Source organism: Homarus americanus, unplaced genomic scaffold, assembly GCF_018991925.1.
Source record: "Homarus americanus isolate GMGI-L3 unplaced genomic scaffold, GMGI_Hamer_2.0 scaffold54840, whole genome shotgun sequence".
In the NCBI taxonomy this organism is placed as follows: domain Eukaryota; kingdom Metazoa; phylum Arthropoda; class Malacostraca; order Decapoda; family Nephropidae; genus Homarus; species Homarus americanus.
In genome coordinates this window covers 82286-98668 of record NW_024745963.1, presented here as the reverse complement: position 1 = coordinate 98668, position 16383 = coordinate 82286, and the positions used below count along the sequence as shown (strand labels likewise).

At 34.3% G+C, this 16383-nt stretch overlaps 1 protein-coding gene across 9 annotated transcripts in view; it reads left to right on the top strand.

Annotated features, from left to right (window-relative positions):
* Positions 1–16383, top strand: part of LOC121878859 — a 151692-nt gene that overhangs the window by 65954 nt on the left and 69355 nt on the right. For 6 of the 9 annotated variants that reach the window (XM_042385284.1, XM_042385278.1, XM_042385279.1 and 3 more), the window contains one exon: positions 14439–14614. The exons of the other annotated variants lie outside the window; for them this stretch is intronic. In XM_042385284.1, the coding sequence (XP_042241218.1) occupies positions 14439–14614 (176 nt within the window). The remainder of the gene's footprint in view (positions 1–14438; positions 14615–16383) is intronic. 9 annotated transcript variants of the gene reach the window in all.

Genomic DNA, 16383 nt, shown 5'->3' with positions numbered 1-16383 from the left:
TTCTTGCCTCGAGTGTTGTATGGTTTATGATCTTACAGTAACTCTTGGTCTCTAGCAGCTTAATATAAAATGGTTCTGGAAGACCATCTCAATTGAGGCTTCAATCATTAATGAGAGTGATCGTCTCTTAATAAATTCTGTCACCTGAAGCAGTGAAATGAAAATGCTGACTGTTTGTCCTCTTAACTTTTGTAAAAATTAAAGAAAACCAAATTAAATAATTATATTATCAGTTACCCAGTTAAAATATGATACATGCAATCTTTTACCATTAAATGGGAGTTATCTATCACCAGTTGAAGTTAGCTGTAGGGATGGTGGTCATCATCAGTTGAAGTTAGCTGTTGGGATGGTGGTCATCATCAGTTGAAGTTAGCTGTAGGAATGGTGGTCATCATCAGTTGAAGTTTGCTGTAGGGATGGTGGTCATCATCAGTTGAAGTTAGCTGTAGGATGGTGGTCATCATCAGTTGAAGTTAGCATGGTGGTCATCATCAGTTGAAGTTAGCTGTAGGGATGGTGGTCATCATCAGTTGAAGTTAGCTGTAGGGATGGTGGTCATCATCAGTTGAAGTTAGCTGTAGGATGGTGGTCATCATCAGTTGAAGTTGCTGTAGGGATGGTGGTCATCATCAGTTGAAGTTAGCTGTTGGGATGGTGGTCATCATCAGTTGAAGTTAGCTGTAGGGATGGTGGTCATCATCAGTTGAAGTTAGCTGTTGGGATGATGGTCATCATCAGTTGAAGTTAGCTGTAGGGATGGTGGTCATCATCAGTTGAAGTTTTTTTCATGTTCCTTTCTTTTTCTTCTTTTTTATTTTGTCGAATTATAGAACAGGTAATAGATAATGAGATACAGTGATTTGAGTTATAGATTTGCAGTCCAGGATGAGAAGGTAATTTTATGTTAATATTGTAAATAAGTAATTCTTTTGGAGGTTTCAGATACTGTATAGTTATATAATATAAAATTTTTGAATCTTAAACAATTAAACTCTAATTGTACAGGAGGGGGGGGGGCAGTCCAGGAGTGTGGGTAGGGAGGAGGGTGTACAGTACAGTCAAAATATTAGACCCTACTGACCATGAGCATCAAGTTCATTATTACATTTTAGTATTTTATAAATCTGCCAGTTTTCCTAGACTATGGATGCTTAATATCTGTATTTCTAATTCTCTCCCGTAGAAATAGATTGTTTACATTACTCAGTAGTATGAGAGATAAGGAGTTGATTGATAAAATTACTTTGTTAATGTGTGAATCAGAGGTAGCTTGATTACCCCATTAATACAAAGGGGATACGTTTACATCTAGTTGGTTCATATAGAAGCATAAGCTGACTGGGTAATTGAAGAATATATTATTATAAGCATTTATGGAATTTGAATCTCAAGAAGATTGTGGTTCCCAATGTTTTCCAGTGGTCTGATATTTTCACCTGCTTCAGACTGCATGGTTGTGACTTGTAGTGATGTATGATAGCTGTGGACATTTTCCTTTTTTAGAATAGTTTACCTGTTTAGTTATACAGTATACCTGTACTGTGAACTAAAGATTTGGACTTCAGTTAAATATCTAATCTCGCTGTTTTGTCAGTGCACTTTTCAGTTAGTGTTAATATGATGAAAGTGCAGCCAAAAAAATATTCATATTTTTTTTTTTATTTAATGTGATAATTATTTATTAATCTGGTATTTTATTTAAAAATTTGTTTTTAAAATACAGTAATCTTTTTTTTATTTGTACAAGAATCAATATAATTCATAGTACTGTACTTGTATATATATTTTTTACTTCATACAGTATATATTTTACATCTCTTACAGCAGTAACAATGAATGGATAATAATGAATGAAGGGAATAATAATGTGTGAGTGGTTTGCTCCTTTCTGGCTGCCTCCCTTTAGGTGGGAAAAGGCTCGGAACAAAATTTTTATTCTTTAGATTATATAATATGTTAATTAGTGTGGTATGTCTTAAAAGAACATTAATAACTGTGTGCACCAACGATATGTGTGTGCAGGTACACTTGCTTACATACATATATAAATAATTGTGGGGTTTAATTGATGAAATGAAAAAAATTAATAAAAAAAAATGTGTAAAAAATGCACACAAGAGGTTCTTTAGTCATAATATTTCAACCAAATTAACTCTGTATTATAGTATGTCACTTTACCAGACAAATTATTACTTTGGATATACTGTACTGGAACATCAGAAATCTCTATACGTACAATGAACCTATACGATATTACTTTACATACTTGGGTGATGCTTAGATAAATTGACTTGCTGTTTGCCTTCGTTTGTATGCCTTCACTGTTTATGTACAATACAAGTACAGTAGTACAGTACAGTAGTACAGTACAGTACTTGTTAAGTTCGCATGGTCTGTTATGAAACTTTTTACTGAATACTGTACAGTAAATATCTCTTGATCTCTCTTATTATACATGAACTATATGCTGTCAAGATCATACCATATACAGTATTTGATTATTACACTTTCACTTACAAAAATTAATTACTTGTATAAATTTACCATACTGTATATATATTTAAGGTCAGTTTTGCATAAAGCATTAATAATACAACATAGAGCTTGATACATACACTGTCTTTGACTGTACAGTACTTATTGCATATCTATAGGCTACAGCTAACCAAAATGTAGATGCTCTACATTACAATATAACCCTCATTTTTAATCTCCTTCAGTACATCAGCACCAAACATTAATGTTATGCAATATATATTGATATTATTGTTCAGTACAATTGTGCTAGAAATTATATTGAAAATGGTTCCCATAATCATGGCTGCCCATTAGGAACTGTGTAGATACAACACACTGTACTGTATACTGAGCCTTTGGTACACAAGGAGACAGCATGGCCAGTACTGCAATCAACTGCATTCACGTTCCCAAGTTGTAAACTCGGCACCCGGGAATCAATCCATTGACCGTGGAACAGGAGGCGACTGATTAATAGTTCCCAAAGGAGTGTGTTGGTCAAGTGGATACAGCACTCGCCTCCTGTTCTAGGGGTCGGTGGATCGATTCCTGTGCACTCCCAGTTCACCCAGCTGTAAATAGGTACCTTAGATTGCACCTTGGAGAAATGAATGTGATCGAGTGCAGTGCCGACCCTGCTGCCTCCTTGTGTACCGAAGGCTTAGTATACAGTGTGCTGTATCCGCACTGACCCTAATGGGCAGTCATGCTTGTGGGTCCCACTTTCACTTGAAATAGTTTGACACACTAAGTTTACACAATGATGAAGTCCAGGTTAACTTTCTAGTGTCTTGTGTTAAGGTCAAATTCACATGAGTCTTAACCATTTGTGGCACAGTACAGATGGTAGCATCCTCACCTACCACTCTTGAGAGCTCTGGGTTTGGATTCAGCAAGAGGCAAGTGGTGTTATTTCACATGTATGTTTATAGGCAAACATGACCTCCCAACACAATTATATTCAACAAAAGTAATTATTAATTTTTGTGCAAGTTAATATTCGTATTCAGTTCACATCCATTAGAAAAGATACTGTATGTGTACAGCCTCACCACTGAACATAGAGTAACATTCATTCACTAATATCCTCTCCAGCACATCCATATTGAATAAATTTGAATATATGAGTGAATCACTTGCTACTCTCACTAGTTCGTTTAATACAGGCTCACCATTACAAGATACTCGGACATCTAAGGCATTCGTAAATGTTTGCCAAATTTTGTTTAAGGTAGACATGTATGTGGACAGCCCCCACGTAGAGCTTCTGTATGATGGCTATGTTATGTTTATCGGGATAACATTACTATAATATGCCAGAGGATATTCAGCCTGATGTTGTGGACGTGTAGGTGTGTGGTAACTCGACATACTACTATGCATATTATTTTTTAGGTTGACCTCAAGTATGTTTTGTATAACTTGTATTACAGTATAGTGTACCTCCATATCAGAGTATAATGGATAATAACACTATTAATGATATTAGTTATAAAAAGAAATTGCTCATAGTATGTCAGTGATATACAGGGTGAATAATTTTTTTTTAACTCCTGTATGGTGCATCAGATTTTGAAGTACTGTGTCTATGAAGTGCATTTTGTATGACTGTGACACTGACACACCTCATCCAGGTCACAACCTTTCTTCTTTCCTCCAAATTCAACCTTGTTGCCATTTTTCAGTTCTGTACTACCCTGTAATCTTCAAACCCCTGTAACAAAGAAAAACAAAATTGGAAAACAAGTATTGTACAGTACAGTAAAAAACAATAATCTCCCTGTACCATATATGATACTATGAATCATCAATAATTTGTACAGCATTTAGTTAAGAAGGTATTTAATAGCTCGGTGTTAAATAAGACACTGGAATTTTATTATTTTTTTAATTATCAAAGATAGAAAAATTCCCATTTAATCTAAAAAAAGACACTGGAATTTTATTATGTTTTTAATTATCAAAGATAGAAAAATTCCCATTTAATCTTCTCTACATTATCATACAAAAATTATTCAGTAATGGTTGTTGAAAATTTCAGGATATTAAACAAAGTTGTAAATTACTTGTACATTAGGAGCAATCAAAGGAAGATCTGAATTAAAAACTTTTCCCACAAATTTTCTCTACAGTCAGTAGGTTATTATGGCAGTGGGTCAGATTGACAACTTGCCAATCTCCTGTAAACACCTAACAAGACAAATTACTTAATAGTTGAGGACAACGATTTTTTATTTATTTATTTATTTTTTGTGCTGACTAGGATGACAATATAAAATACTAAATTGAGTACAATAGAATAAGAGAGATTAAAAAAAAATCCTTAAAACAACACTGTATGTAGAATCGGTCTAAAAACTATCTTTACTGTGGTGGTGGTGGTTGGGGGGATGAACTTCCGAATGAACACTGCGACTCTTGCTGTCTCGGTAGGATTGTCAGACTCCTTTGTCCGTTGCATCATATTGCTGAACACAATTTTGTAATGATAGTTCTTTGAGCGACTGTACATAGGTGAGTGTCATACAGAAAGAGGCCGTAGATTTGTTAAAAGCAAAGAACATAGACGAGAAGCATTCTATACAGATCCCTACTTTACATCTTGCTTGTTAGGTAGTAAGAGGCTATATTAAGTTTGATAGGGTAACATTGGACAAAATGCCCATCTCACATCTGAAGCAAGTGATAAGTGAACCCTGGTCACAGTGGTTTGAGACCATGTGCTGTTCTACATTACCTCAAGCATAGTGCAATTATAATACTGTAGATTAAAGATATGTAGGAACTACTGTGCATTTTATTGCTAGTAGTTCAATGTTAATTTTGGTAACAGAGATAAAATCTTTCAGTCACATCTTAGTATTACCAAAATGTAGTGGAACGCGTTTACTGAGGCTCACGAGAATAAGGATGATAGGAAGTTTATGAAGGGTTGTTGTGAATGTCCCATAACCTCATCCTGTTCCTCTACTTCCCTTTTATCAGTCAGAGATTTATTTTTTAGACTGATTCCCCCAGATCTAATCCACCGTGAACATAAAATCATAAACAAAAATCAGATATGAAAGGGGAAAAGTCCACAGAACAGATATATACTTAAGAGGTGTGATGGAGATATGATATGAGAAATTTGTAGGAATATATGGGTCTAGAATGTTGAATGTGCTGTAGTGGATTTTGGCTATATACAGTACTTGTTAAACAGTACAGTATAAGTACTGTGTCTTTAAGTAAGGGTAAAATAGTTTGAGTAAATTGATAGTGGGGAATGAGACAGGGAAATTTCATGTTAAGGGATGAATGTCATATTGGAGTGTGTCATAAATGAATGGAATTATATACATATACTGAACTGTATGTGGTGATTACTGTTGGGTTGACTTTTATTAAATTTATTGTGATTTTTGATACATTAAGAGGAATAAATAGTTCAGTAAATTACTGTATAGTGTCACAAAACAGGAATATTGTTATAAATCTTTTTAGTGGTTCTAGTTTCTTGGAGTAGCAGTTTTTTTTATTCAGAGTAGTCATAGATATATAGATTTGCTTTAATATTTTTTCTGGCCCTGACAGTACTTTGTGTAACTTAGTATGTTTTATTGTATTTAAACAGTATCATCAGTTGCATGCTGTAGTGGTGACATATTGACATGAACAGTGATGACGGAAGTGTGTCTCCCGTAGTCTTGTAGAAGAAATGAAAGTTGTGGCTTTGCTAATAGCTCAGTGCCTATTAACTTGCTTAGCATAATAAGCATGTTTACATTGTGCATGACTGCATGTTTGCCTTATGTAGTTGTCTTTGCTATATTATTACATATATACACACACACACTCACATGTTTTGTAAAGCACTGATTTATCCATAAAAGTGGAAAGAGTAAATTAAATGTTGCTTGCATATGTATTATTTTCATTGATATTTTTGCACACAGTGTGTCTATTAGACTTTAGTGGATCAATGGCCACAGCCACAACATTTGCCTTGTAAGTACACAGAATTGACATTGTTGATCTGTAGCACAATATCATCACTGAAAACTACATAAATATCATATGCTAAACTTAAGTGCTTTACAGTATATACTAGTTTGCATTAAAAGTAATTCTAGTCATGTGAATTACTGTACTTTGCCTGTTTGCTTTGTTGATGATGGTAGACATGACATAGATAGATATTTAACATGTTTGCTTTGCAAAGAAATACAGAAGTAGAATTAAGATTTACTATTATTTTTAGTCAGCTTATTTAATTGTCATTTTTTACCATATACAGTAATAGGATGATAAAGACTTGAATTTTCAGATACACACTGACAGGGGCAGTTCATGTGTCACCTGAACCATTTCTTTCATATATTATTGTGTTCACAGTAATATCTGGTCTTCTGTACAACTTAAGCTGGGGGTTATTTCTAATACAGAAGAATAAATGGCTGTCAGTGCATGAGTGGATCTTTATGTTCTTTTTAAAATGTGTACAATATAATGGTGTTCACATGTACAACAATGGAAATTGTTCACCAGAAGCTTAAAGCAGTTATCTTCTATTTTTAAGTTGAGCTCATGCTCTCTCTTTCTCTCTAGCTTTACTTAAGAACTGCTTATATTGTCATCATATGGAGAAATTTTTAAAAGAGGAACCAATCAAAGATGATGTTGCATTTAATATATTTGTAAGACTTAGTTTAATGTTTCAGCCTTTTTGATAGATCAGAATGAAGGTGATAAAGTGGATATAACTTGAGTCACACTATGCAACAAACTCAGGAGATACGTTGTTATTTCTCTTACACATAGAAAACAGCTGCAGTGCCAAGAATAACCTGCAGTTATTACTTAAGTCTACCCGGGCCACCCTGCTTAAAGTGTGGGAAAAGCCTCTGTGTGATAATGCTTGGTTGATTAAAGAACCTCATTTTATACCCGACAGTCTGGTATGAAGGTAGGAAATTTTTGTTGTCACTTTTAAAGACTCGGCCAACTTCATCGTACATTATAAGGATGGTAAGAACTGATATATATATACAGTATATATATATATATATATATATATATATATATATATATATATATATATATATATATATATATATATATATATATATATATATATATATATATATATATATATATATATATATATATATATATATATATATATATATATATATATATATATATATATATATATATATATATATATAGATATATATATCTTGATAAAATCACACGGAAAATGGAAACAACGAGCACCTTAGCTTTCGTCTTTATTCAAGACATCTTCAGAGGCAACTGTGTGATTTTATCAAGATTTATCTTATCCACGTTTTCATTGTGGATTTACATGAATATATATATATATATATATATATATATATATATATATATATATATATATATATATATATATATATATATATATATATATATATATATATATATATATATATATATATATATATATATATATATATATATATATATATATATATATATATATATATATATATATATATATATATATATATATTTTTTTTTTTTTATTATTCCAAGTTATCTATAAACTTGACAGTGGTGTTGTAAATAATATTGGCAGTTAAAAAGTAATTCTGTGTAATCTTAAGGAGGGCTGGGTGTTGTTCTTGACTGTGTGGAGTTTGTTATGTCAGCAAATATTTTGTTGTGTTGATTTTAGATTATGTGGGGGAAATGACCCTGTGTAATAATAATAATAATAATAATAATAATAATAATAATAATAATAATAATGATAATGATAAACGGTTTATTGAAAAAGTTTGCAGCCCGAAAGCTGAAAATATACATTGGACATAAATGACTTATTACTTACATTGGTGGTTTAACAAAAGCCTTCATTAGAAGAAAGGTGAAGGAACATTCAGTGAACATACAGATTAATGTTTACACACGTAGATCATGTGAGCTGAGGTGTTGAACAGCAGACACGTAGTGTAGTAACTCCCTCATAGATGGCGTTATGAGGGGCATCACGTGGAGTACTAGTTCCCTCACAGGTGGTGTTATGAGGGGCTTGACGTGGTGTAGCAATTCCCTCACAGATGGTGTTACAAGGGGCCCGATGAAGTAGTAATTCCCTCACAGATGGTGTTATGAGGGGCCTGATGTGGTGTAGTAATTCCCTCAGATGGTGTATGAGAGGCCTGATGTGGTGTAATAATTCCCTCACAGATGGTGTTATGAGGGGCATCACATGGCATAGTAATTCCCTCACAGATGGTGCTATGAGGGGCATCACGTGATGTAGTAATTCCCTCACAGATGGTGTTATGAGGAACTTCACATGATGCTGTAGCAACTCATTCACTACGTGGTATCATAGCAACATGGGGACACCACGTGGTCACAGGACCTCACTCACTGAGGTGTGGTCCCAGGCCTCCCCATCGTGGAGTCTCAGGGGAATTATCACTGGGTACCTGGGACCTCACTGTGTGAAGGTTAGCTTGGGTAAGACTCAACTGTAACTGCCGAGTTGTTTTTCACTGACTTAAGCACTGTTCACCACTATTCAACACTGGTTCCATTCCTCTCCCAAATGAAATAGTAACTTCTGGCGAGAACTTGTTGATATTCCGGTGGGGAGGAGGGTTCAGGGGAGGGAGTTGGTATGGGCCAACATAATAGTTGACGTGGCTGCTGCTGAGCAGCGCCAGGTGCGTCTGACCCGTCTTGACCCGTCAGTGGTCAAGGATGAAGTGTGTGTGTGTGCGTGCATGCGTGCGTGCGTTTAGCCCCAAGTTTTTGTTGAGTTAATAATGACATCTTAGATAACAAGTACAGTCGATAGAATAATGACAATGATTTTTTTTAAGTGAGTTTGTGACTACAGTAGTTAAGAAAGTGTGTTTTTTCTAGAATGATTGTATTATCTCTGTCTATTATGTATTCGATCAAGGATAAAATTTATATGTCGTCACAGAGGCTGCTTGTGGTGGCTTGTAAGTTAGTTAATGGAATCCCTCTTCACAAAGAAAAGGTATGTGGGTAAAAAGGAAGTTTGTGTTATGGATATTCAGGTTTAGGATTGTACTGTACGCATATTGGTTTTGGGTTGTGCATGTGCATATGGCTAAGTATTCAATGGGAGACATATCTACAGGTACTAAAGGTGTGGAGGGTAAAACAAACTAATCTGTGAAAAGGTTTATACATACTGTACTAACTAACAGTTTGCTTAACAGTAATTGGCAAATTGGTAACATTATGATGACGCTGCTAATACCTATGGCTTCTTTTTTTATCAAGTTTTTATGTTAAAAGTTTTTATTTATACTGTACGGCTCATTATATAAATGTAAAGTGTATGTTTTTTAGTCTAATCATCTTGTTTGTCACTTAAGTCAATAAATTCTTGTTATGTTCTCTGATCACATTTATAATATTTACCAGTCATAATTATTTGTTTTATAATGGATTGGTATTGCTCAATAAATCTTGATACAATATACTGTATAAGATATACTGTAGTACCTTTGATCATCAGATGCAGATATATTTTTTTAGACTTGATATAGAAAGAAAGCAAAGGAAAGTGTAGAGAATAATATTAAGGTGGGAAGTAGTTGATTTTGAAGTATAGAACTGTAAAGAAATAACTGGATGACTGAAGACTATAACTGTTCAGACTAAAGTGTCAGTTAAAACAGACTGGTGTCGTAAAGTAACTTCACATTTTGACAAAATATAGAAATTCTTAACATAATTGATACAAAGTTTGTCATTTGTTGTGATGGAGTCAGTCCCTCGGGCAATTAAGTACAGTAAGATCTTGTATTTCACGAGTAATATAGACTGCAAAAATTGCGACAAATTCACATTTACTAAATGCAAATACCCTGTACATAAACTATTGGGAAAAATAACAATATAGACTGGCCACTCTACATCAACCTCTGATTTTCCCATTTATAACCTCCAAATGATACAAATTCTGCCTTTTTTGACTTGATTGTACTTTCCGGAAACTAGGTTTTAGGTCTTCCTCAAGTAACTTAATCACACGCTGCTGAGGTGGGTCTGTCCCACCAGCACCAGTAGGACCCCCAGTAGAGGTAGAGGCCATTATCTTGACTCACCAGGTGGTAGCACCACCCAAAAGAGCACACAATAGCAGCCCAGGCGGTCGCTAGGATAGCGCGGGGGACAACGCGATAGTTGCGTTCTTGTAAACCTATTTTACGTTCATCACCGGCAATTCGATCACCAGAACTCTTCTTAGAAACATTCTTCTTACCTTGTCTTTCCATATTCATCGCCAACACAACAAAATTGGAGAAAACAGCGAAAATCACGGAGTAATCGACAGAAACCGCGCGATTCAACTGATCACTTAATATAAACACAGACCGCTGGTGTAAACCATTATAAATCCTCACTCCGAAACATTCTTTTTACTTATTTTTTTTATACAATATTATGGGTAACAGCTAAATTTGCCAAAAAGAACAAAATTTACAGAGTACCTCTCAAAAAACACTTCACAAACAAGACATGAATCAATTGAACATGTGATGTCAAACGTGAACTGTAAACATTGCATAACCCTGTGCCATGCTTAACACGTTGAGGATGGAATTGCACTTTAGCCAACATTCGTATGTAAAAGTTCGCATTTTACAAACAGTGTTCCCCTATTCATCAATCGCGTTACAACCAATTTGCATTGACAAAACACACGTTGTAGCAGAAATGACTGACTGGTATGAGGGCTGTGACATCATTCAAAACGGTGGCCAGCATTCAGCTTGCTGGATCTCGCGAAACTCACGATATTTTACGCCAAATATAAGACTTGGTTACATTAGGTAGTGCGCAAAATTCAAAACACGAAATGAAATCGTGCGAAATATGAGATCTTACTGTATAGAACTCAATGTAGTTAAACCATAGACCTTGTACAGCACTGTTGTTAACAATAATAATAATACACATCTGCTGTAATAATACACACCAGAAAACATAATGTGTTTGATGTGTGTATTAGTACAACTTACACTTGTCCAAGAAATTCTACAAGGAATTAGCTGTATGCAAAAATCTATTAAGGTGTGTCAATCTAATTCACAGGATTTCACTCAACCCTGATAATGAAGAGACTTATGAACTAGTATCTCAAGTAACAATTATTCAAATAATTATCTGCAGGGTTATACATTAATACTTTTTCTTTTCATACTACTGTATTTCCTCCTTTTCAGTTATAACCTGCATGTTATAACTGGCCATAAAATAGTTATCTCATGAGAATAAGTTTGTAGCAAGTGAGAGAATATTTACTGCCACCTTCACCTACACATAATATAAAACAAATGTGAATGAAACCATTATCCTCTCTCATACAGTACTTAGGATGGAAAAAGGTGACGCATTAATTGGTAAAAATTCCTCAGCATTTGGAATTTATGATTAATGATCTCTTTTAAGAGCACTGTACTGAATAAATATTAACGGTACTGAAACAAAGGTAAGAAGGAGACAGAAAATTGCTCTTCTGATTTGTTACAAATCTTTAAAGACAAATTGGTAAAATGTAATTGTACGGAGAACCTCTCCCCCTGCCATTATTTTTCTAGCTCTAAATGTAGTGTATGTTGAGATGACCAGAAGGAATCTGAGGTACCTTTGATAAGTGATCATTAAGGATGATCCCTAGCACTGACCAGATACAGTAATCTTGAGCAATAGAGGTGACTTATTATTACAATTTATAATAACAGGAAGTAAGAAGCATTTCACCTTAATCCAACAACGTGGTAGTTCGTGAAGCAGTTGCTGAGAAATTATTCTAATGTGGGATGAGGAAGTTGAGATGTGATTATACTTCTTTTTTTTTTTCACAGAAAAGTGACTTCTGAAGATGAGAATGACAAAGTTAAATACAGCCCATATAATTAATTTGCCAAATGAACAGATACTTGGTCCTATTTCTTTCATTTGCTTGCTATAATCACTAATGAAATACAGTGGAGTCTGCATTTACGTGGTCAATTGAACCCGTGGAGGCCTGCGTAAAACGAGAAACGCGTAAATGAAATAACAGAACATATGGGATTAATTGAAATAGAGACTGGGCCGACCCCCAAACTCCACTTTTTCCGACAATACGTATGTTGTAGTAAATAAAAATAACATCTTAATTTTATGATGGTATGCACACACAATCAATATTTAAGAGAAATACCCCCTGTACAGTCGCCGGTTAATGTCCATTCAAATAATGGACTCAACCCCCTCCCCCCTCTTTCTCTCTTCCCACGCTCATTGGCTCCTCCCTCTCTGAGAAATGTTTGGGTGAAAACAGTAGGCTTGCATTTTTAGTAATAAATAATACCTCAGACTAAAGTTAGGATAATATACTTGACATTGCTGGATTCCTTGTAAGACAAGGAATATTTTGAATATAAACGTCATATATTTTGCACAAAAGATAAAATTTTTGCCCTTTCTAATCAAAATTCCTACATAAGATCTAAAATTTGTATGTCTAATGCAAATTTTATGATGTTTATATTTAAAATAATCACAATCTTATAAGAACTCCAGCAATGTAAATTTATTCTGGCCGGGTAATTTGTATGAATTTTATGAGCTAAAACAAATATCTTCAGTAAATACAGGAAACAAATTATACTTCACCCGCGTAAATGACCAAATTTACCGCGTAATTAAAGCATTTCATTCTGGCAAGGCACCGCGTAAATGACCAAACGCGTAAACAAAAGCCGCGTAAATGCAGACTCCACTGTAATCTGATAACAAATCTCAGTGTTTTAAGAATGTCTTTGTGTTAAAAAAGTCATCTGTGCAGGACTACAGTACAGTAGAACCAGTACACAAACTTGTTACCGGTAAGCCATATCCTAACTGAACTCCAGGAGATGTAATGGTTCAACCAGCGTGACAAGCCAGATTTAACTAAATATTGCAACAGAACATTCTAGTCTCAACTGAGCCATCCATCAGCAGACTGGCCATGTGTTTGGCATTAAGTTGTTTACTTACTCTTGGCTTCAGGGATTTTAATAATTTTATTATTTTGTTATTTTGAAAATGGTAGCTAAGCAAAGTGTGAACTGTACTTTACTGTATAAATTTCTGGACCCCAAAATTTAAATTTTAGATATACAGTACTGAAAACAAAGCAAGAAACTTCACTTGGATATAATATGGTAACTTGTGTGGTGTTTTGTTAGAAAGCATTGACAGAGTTTTCCATTGTAAACTGATGCATTCTTATTATATCCAGTATTATTCATATTCATATTTATTAAAAAAATGGAAGTACTGTATAGATTATAATGACCCTTTTAAGGACCGTACTTAAACACTGCACTTTTGACCTTGAGAAGTAAACCCTCTATTTGCCATTGACTTAATATTTTACCTCAAGAAAGTAGCTTCTACTTTGTGGTGAATAAGCTTTTGAAAAGTGAGATGCAATACAGAGGGAATAATGGCTATGAAGTGGTGTTAGATTCTGCATGTGTTTTAGATGACATGAGTAGGTAGGTTTGGAACTTTTTTTTTTTTTTATTTATTTTTTTAGCATTTGGTCGTAGACGTACAGTAAGCAGTCTTATTTCTCAGTGATCTCCGTGTGGGGAATTTCAGAATACTTATGATTAGTATCAATCTTCGTGGATGTTTTTGACCTCTTTCTTTACTTTAATATTCTGTATAATAATTACAAGTAAAAAAACACAGCGAAGCGAAAGCCAACTACAGTATAATATTTATAAATAATTTTCATTATAAGAAGCATGATGAAATTCAGTGTACATCCATGAATCGTTGTTGAGTATTGATAGTTGTTAATTACTGTAAAAGTATTTCAGTAAAAATCATTGACCTTACCTCTTGACCCATGATAGATACGGTATCGCCAAGTGTCCCAAATATTCAATTTTTGGGAAGACTGGCAGTTGTCTCCTGAGTGAACTAACCAAGCCTGCACATGATAAATGGGAGTGGTATAATTTCACTCTCAACTCTGCCAATCAGTTGGGAACCCATAATGAGGCATTTTACATCAACCAGTATGCTCAAGGTGTGTGTGTGTGTGTGTGAGCTTTCATTGTTTCTCCGAGAGTATTGGACCAGAGATATTCCATCAAGCAGTTATTATACTGATGTTAGCTTAGTTTATTAATAGTATTTATATACAGTAGATGGTAAATTGTAGCTCATTGCTTTAATAAATTATGTCTTCTGGAATATTAAGTCCCATACTCTTTGAAATCTAACTCTCCATTGTTGAGGTTTAAAAGTATACTCAAGATGTCAGGCTGTGACCATCTCCCCACATCACTTCTTGTAAGTATCTCAGGCAAGTAGAAACGTTATTACTTCTGTACTGTTACGCTGATCTCCAGGAAGATGGGTGATGACGCACAGTGATCTTCAGGTGGGTGTAAGAAGCGGTCAGGTAGGTGGATAAGAATAACTGCTTTTGGCTTCTTGGGGTGACCCTGTTTTCCTGTAGAAAAAAAAAGAAAAACATCAGATATCACCATCATATATTAATCATTATTATCTTCGAAGGAACCATGCAAATAAAAGTCTCAAGTACAAAAACTGTGATGAAGTTAAGCTCGTAAATACTCATCTTTTTTACATTTTCTTGTGCCACGGTCACTCATATTTTCTGTGTTCGTGGTCCGTTGCACAACTCAGTTTTTTAGGATTCAATATATTTTGAATTTTGGGTCTTTTTAGTTGATATTTATAACCAGATAAAGTTTAAAACCTTGAACTGTCACCTTATTTGTTATTTTGTGAAGCTTTTATGTGCAGTAGTAATGGCCTGTGGTGGAGGTGTGGTGTTAGTTGGAAGCATAGTACAGTAGTGTCTCGTACACACTTTTATCAGCTAGGCCATTCTGACCTATGAAGGCTTGTGATATATTAAGGTTGCTGTGTTGTAGTTGCTTGGTGTTGTTTCTTGTTGGGATTAAATACAGTACAGTATTACTAAGTCGTCATTTTAGCTAATTTTTGCTGTTAAAATATTACTTTGTGGACCATCTAATGGCTTGTACAGCACTGTTGTATGAATACAGTGAGTTCTGCTATAACGCGTGTTTTGATAACGCGAATTTGCTCTAACGCGATTTATGAATTCGGAACAATATTTGTATAACGCGATCGCTTGTTTGCTATAACGCGATTTTTGCTTACTATTTCTCCAATTTTGTGGTATTAACTGTGAATATGGTAAAGAAGAATATCTCCAAAAAGCATTCTGATGATAGAATTCCCGGTGATTATCGTAAAAGAAAGGATATAACACTTGAAGAGAAGCTTGATGTTATCAACCTCAAAATCACCCTTCTCCCCCATCAAGTTACATTCATATTTTTTCAAGGTAAAGTGTTAAATTTACTGTATGATTTCATTATTAGATATGAATGTAACATTTATTTAGACTGTGCTATCCTTTGTGTTAGGCTAACTACTAAATTTTTTCGATTTCGAGTAAACTGCACCTAACCCTATTTTCTCCATAAGCCCTGTTATTTCTATTACGCGATTTTCTATAACACGATATTTTACAAGAACACAATTATCGCGTTATAGCAGAACTACCTGTACTTATTTATATTTTTAAAGAACCATATCTGAAAAACCGTTGTTTTTTTTTTTTTTTTATGGAGGAAGACATACAGTTAATAAGATATATACAGTACTGTACTACAGTATAGATATACAGTATACGTATACAGTACGTATATAATATATGAGAATTTTTTTTTATAACATGGAAATTTTCAAAATTTCAAGAGCCACATCTCCAAAACTGGCCAAGGAAATTTTCTC